At 43.6% G+C, this 6,000-nt stretch overlaps 1 protein-coding gene across 1 annotated transcript in view; it reads right to left on the minus strand.

Moving 5' to 3' along the window:
• The window catches only part of LOC139718155 (uncharacterized), a 627,192-nt gene that overhangs the window by 19,925 nt on the left and 601,267 nt on the right, over positions 1-6,000 (minus strand). The window contains exons 11-13 of the mRNA XM_071629640.1: positions 5,185-6,000; positions 2,929-3,038; positions 1,627-2,097 (exon numbers count right to left, since the gene is read on the minus strand). The exon at positions 5,185-6,000 is cut by the window's right edge and continues 399 nt beyond it. Of these exons, the coding sequence (XP_071485741.1) occupies positions 1,627-2,097; positions 2,929-3,038; positions 5,185-6,000 (1,397 nt within the window). The remainder of the gene's footprint in view (positions 1-1,626; positions 2,098-2,928; positions 3,039-5,184) is intronic.

Raw genomic sequence — 6,000 nt, forward strand, 5'->3', positions numbered from 1 at the left:
CTCTCAATTTTCATCAAGGATACAACCTCACATGACACTTAATTATTATGGAGATATGTGTTATTGTGTTGCTGCATAATTTCACAGATTAGTGCAGGTATTTGTAAAAAGTTTGCAACAGTTCATGCTAAAAAAGTAACTTTGTGTCACTGGCTATTTTTTTTTTTTTCTTTTAAGGGATGTGATTTTCCACAAAGGACCATAAAAAACTCTTCCTCTTCTTCTATTCACTGATACAGATAAAACGCAGAACCAAACCGAGCAAAAGCAACCAACCGACAAATCCTCAAAACAAAATAAACCTGCAAGCAACCTCACAAGCAAACAAATGAACAAACAGCCAGACAAACAAACAAACTAGTCACATTGTTCATATTAAAAGATGTGTTTAACCTTCCATTTCACCATGACAACTAAAGGCTGAAATCCTTAGCTGAGGCCATGGTAATCTGATCCGAGGCCATGGTGAACCAATTTATGATCCTACAGTGGCATTCCTGGATATGACGACACTCACAACTGTCACTCGTTCCGAGAAAGAATGAGTTTGGATTTAGGATAGGCATGTAGGTGCCACAGATGTTCCAACTGTATGACATCAAAGGCGTGAAGCAATCGTGCCTCTTTCGCATTCGCCTAAAAATTTGGATGATTGCACAGGCCTTGAAGGCGTGTGACATAGAAACATCGAAGCCTGACGTCACGTGTCGCATTATGACAATGCATAGCAACATCTGATACATTACACAAAGCACAATAGTGGGTGGGCAACGGTGAATGGGGAATGTACAATAAACTCGGTGAAGAGAACAGCATGCAATAACAGACTTTTCCAACAATGAACACAGAACGCTGCCAGCATTCAGAACGCCAAAGGTTCACTCATATCATGCGCGGGTAATTCAGCCCCAGTCATATCATTTAAGACTGCTTTATCAGACTGAAAATTTCTACCCAATGCAGAAAATCTCTTCTTGACATGCGGAAACTGTAAATGGCAAGCAAAGACAAACTTCTGGGGGCTTAAGGGGACATTGGAACTTGAAGGAAGAATACCATAAAGCAACATGGGACAGCACACTACTATAGGGTGATGGTGTTTCCACAGAATTTAAGATCCATCTGCAGAATCATATCTGATGTCTCCAACACAGAGGGTAGCTCAGAGGAACATTTTCTTTTTTTTTTTTCAAGGAATACTTCGAATTCATTCATCTACAAGTCACTGGAAGTTTGAATTAATTGACCAAAGGACATCATGGAAAGAGACCAATGCCACAGGTGAGTGAGTTATAATATCAAAATCATGTGGGGACAACATTGTCAGGTTTCATGCAAAACTGTGGTCAGCTTACAAGCTTCTTCCAACCAACATGACAGGCAAAACAAATCTGACAAGACGAGGTGAAGCCGGGTTGAATGTGCTGGCAACAAGTTTGTGGTGACTGCAGATTTTTCCTTTGGTATGCACGAGGACAACATTGGACATAAAGAGCAATTTGGGGTTCGACTTTCCACGGGGGAAACCAGTGAACAAACAGCCACACATAGAGGGAGAGAACAATCTAGCAAAAAGCGAACGGGGCAAGCGGTGTTTGTCTGAAAGCAGCGGTGGATTCCACTCACCTCTCGTCTAACTCTAGTCTGTGCCTTGCCTGCGCCTCCTCATCGAAAGTTGGGTAGCTCTCCGTTGGGGGGAACACGCGCCAGTCCTCACCCTCCACTCGGTGCGAGTGGGGGTGGGAGGCGGCCGCGTGATGGGAGTGAGGGGGCAGAGAGTGGGAGTGGGGGAGTGGCAGGCCGCTGCGGTGCGAGCCGGGCCCGGCCGCATCGGCCTCCGAGCCCCGCGCCACGCCCGGCATTTCCACTGACCTATCTGGCCGGCGCTCGGGGCTCGTCCAGTTGTGAATGTGCTGGCCGCCGGGGTCCCTCCCGTCGCTTCGGTCCCGCTTGGATCGGCCGGACTGGTGGTGGTCCCGCTCGCTCTTGCGCCCCCTACTGCTATGCGAGGAAGGCTGACTGGACATGCTGGACACACTACCCCTCCTCTCTGTCGATGACCGTCTATCTAATGCACTGTCATTAGACACAAATGGCCTGAGCATGAAAAGGCAATGCATACACAATACAATGAAAAAATGTTAGGTAAGAGATAACAGCATCACTTGAAACATCTAAAGCTACAATCTGGGAGTGCCTTCTGGGTTACGTGTGCTCTATGCAAATGGCCACTTCTTTCTGGGAGCTATTCTGAAATGAACATCATAGAGATTAACAATTTTCTTCCTGGACATCTGTGCTTCATTCATTTCCCTTAACATGTTTGCAGCTGGTTATATTTTATAATGCTTGGTCATATAAACACTGCAGTGGTGTACCTGCCTATAATTACCCACGATATGAAACTCTCATCGACAAAGGATCATGGGCATGGGAACCATAATGAGGGGAAAAAGGTTAAAGAGGAAACCCTAACAGAGAAAAATAATGATATTCAATTCATAGTCACAGGGAAATTTACATATACAAATGTACACATTGTGCATCCAAAAAGGCAACAGTGACACCCCTTTGCTGATTAAAAAAACAAACAAACCAAAAAACAAACAAAAAACAAAATACAGCCCAATGCAAGGCTGACCTCAATACATTCTACTTGCATTGTTAGAAAATTGCTCAGGCTAGAATTTTGAGCTTCCTTTCCTGATGCTGGCTCTGTATTCAGATGGATTTTTCTTCTTCTTTTTTTCCTCTTCTAATATGACATTCTGAATAGAAGGGTTCCCCCACATCTGAATAACAAGAGCTGTAAAAACAAAACAACAAAGTCTTTGCAACCACCAACCCCCTCCCCCCCCCCAATCCATCCTCTGCATTACAGAATAGCAAAGGCCACATTTCTTCCAACCTTTGACCCCCTGTACTCACTCGAGTGCCTCGGAGGGTTCATTGCTCACACCCCTCAGTGCTTCTTCCCGCATTCTCCGGGGTGATTTGTTCTCCAGTCTTGACCGCTTGGCTTCCGGCCTCCCAGATTTCTGCCGGTCAGTTAGAGAGAAAGTTGCTTCACATTTTTTGTTCTAACCCATCTTCAATAACACAACAAATCAATGTTAGTGCACTGTCATAAAGTTGATAATATGAAGTCAAAAACATCAAACGCCACGAAAACTGCAAGATACAGTGATTTGGCTGAAAAACAATTTCATACTCCTTTAGAACTACATCCTGTTCAAACTCAAAAGTCATGAGGTGTTTGTGGAAATTAAAACCTCTTGGATTCTCGAGAAAGGAAACCAAAACACAAATATAAAGGTGGATTGAGTGAAAGCAGCAATGATAGTAGAACACATCAGTGAAAGTTTGGGGAAAACTGGACAATTGATTAATAAGTTATAAATTTTAAAAGCTCCGATGCCGTCATCACTGGATAAGAGGACTGCTACAGTTCATGACGTCATTTCTGGACAACAATACATAGAAAATATGAGGAGGATTCCACACAATTTCATTTTTCATGAAAAGTACACATTCTATTGACTTGTTACTGACATATGTTGAGGGTAATATTATATCCCTGCTTTCTGAAAAAGATAAGTCAAGTGCTCTTTCATTATGCTGGAAAGGTGAACATTTATGTTGAATTTTCTATATACGTTCTTCATATTGTTGTCCAGAATGACATCATGAGCTGCAGTAGACCCCTTAATGAGTAATGACAGCACAAAGACTTTAAAGACTCATAACTTTTAAATCAATTTTCTGATTTTCCTCAAACTTTCACTGCTGTGTTCTACTAATATTGCTGCATCAATCTACATTCACATTTCGGGTTACGTTTCCCTTAAGAATGCTGCCATGGTATTTTTGAATTCGCTCATTGCGTTTGGTTACCTGTAATCTTCAACACACTTTACTGCCTCGAGACATCAAAGCCTATACTTCTTAGAACTTTGTTATCTATTGGCGGATCTTCTTACCTTTCTGTGAGAGGGTTTTTCTTTCTTTCTTTCTTTTTCTAGCCTCAGTCAGACACACTATACATATCTTCACCGAAGTGGTTAGAGTCTACAAAGCTTACAGATTCCAAATCAGGACATCAATGTCTGGAAACCTTCATCACATGCTTGTGATGATGGGGTCACAAGCCTTTTTAGATTCAATGACCATGCACTGATCAGTATCACAACCTGTAAACTATCTCAGGGTACAGCTTTCCTAACTGAGATATTAAACATCTGAATCTTTTCTTTCTCTTCTGAAAGCCATCCAAAACAGTACAAAAAGAAAACAAACAAACAAAACAAGATGACAAACCTAAATCAAATGTAGTTAGATCACTATCGTCTAATTCTAACCTTTAAAGCACTCATGCAGTAAATCCAATCACTACTGAGAGCTGTTAATGAGAAAGCAAGCTGTAATCCTAGCAAATTTGAACAAATGCAATCGGACTGGAAACAAATTCCATACTTAATGACAATCTTTCTTACGACATGGCTCACTTGCGAGACTACTATCTAAATATGTGATTGACAACACTGGCAGTCCCAATTACTGTGGTCTTGGTCATCCAAACAGCCTCAAAGCCTTCCTACAGCCCCAAAACTTTACTACAGCCCCAAAACTTTCCCACAGCCTCAAAGCCCTCCTACAGCCACACATATTTTACTAGCTACATTACCTCATCCCTTTTTTAATGTTTTGACTCTCCCAAAGTTTTTCCTCCCCCACATGCCAACTCGACCTCGCAGTATTTCAAAGATGTGTATTGTGGAATCAAAATATATTCCCCAAGAGTGCAACTTTTTCCAGCATCTACTCCGATTCAAGCTGTAAAGTCTGATTTACACCCTGCGCCACAGGACAGGTTTCGATGTAAGCAAAAAATAAATTCCCATCAGGGCGGGTTATTTTGAGCTGTCCTCACTGTGTTTATCTAACCAGTACATTTACGACTCTTCCAAGTCTTAAACGAATGATAACCACTGAACATTGCAGATTTCATCTCTTACTTTCAAGGATAATAGCAAAAGAATTCTTTTCTAATAGCTTGCATTTTGTTGACAGATGTTAGTTGACACACACAAAAAGATGTACACCATACAGGGAAAAAAAAAAAGGACTTTCACATCCTCTAGTAAAAATCTTTTGGAGGAGACCATGTCATTGACCACCACACACCTCCTTCTCAAGATCAGTCTGTTTCCTTTTCACAGGCTTCACTATAGCCGAGGGTTTTTCGGGCGGGTCGGTGGAGTCCTTTCTCCGCTGAGTTGATGTGCCCGGAACGTTCGACTCGTACTTAAAGACGCCACCCTTGGGCAGGTGATCGATCAGTTCCCTCTTTAATCTAACCATGAGGGTCTTTTTCCCCTCCTCATTGTACTTGATCTCCGGCGGGCAGTCCAGCATGGGCGGTGGTTTATCGTCGGTGCAGACCGGCCTGATTGGCGACAGGATCGGCACCATATGCCCGAAGTCCATGATGGGCGGTTTGTGATGCTCGTACAGATCAGACGGCGGTTCCGTCTTGGGGAAACACTTATCGCCTTTTTTAACACCAGGCATTCGCTTGCCACTCTCCGGCTTAACCTTGGGCTGTGCGGGAGTTTCGCAGGTGTCCGTATTGATGGAGCTACTGCTCAAGTTACTGCTAGCACTACTGCTACTACTGCTCGTGCTCGTGTTGACGGCCGCTTTTTGCGGCCGCGATTGAGTCCTCTCATCCTCGGAATCGCTATCGTCCGACGTTTCCACATAAAGGCTAGACTTTGGCTGTTTCCTCTTCTCGCTCGGTCTCGCTCGCGGGGTCTGCTTTTTCTCCTGCGACTTCACGGACCCCTTACCTGACGATGCATGGCTCGGCGTCTTCTTACCCTGATTGCTGCTGACGCTTTTCGTTGACTGTTTGCTGGGCTTGGACTTAACACTCTCTTTTGAGCTGGATTCTTGTTTCACACGCGGTGCTCCGGAGGCCCCCTTGCCGCCTCCACTCGA

Source organism: Diadema antillarum, unplaced genomic scaffold, assembly GCF_040938485.1.
Source record: "Diadema antillarum isolate AM-2024a unplaced genomic scaffold, OU_Dant_1.0 scf00000090, whole genome shotgun sequence".
Classification (NCBI taxonomy): Eukaryota; Metazoa; Echinodermata; class Echinoidea; order Diadematoida; family Diadematidae; genus Diadema; species Diadema antillarum.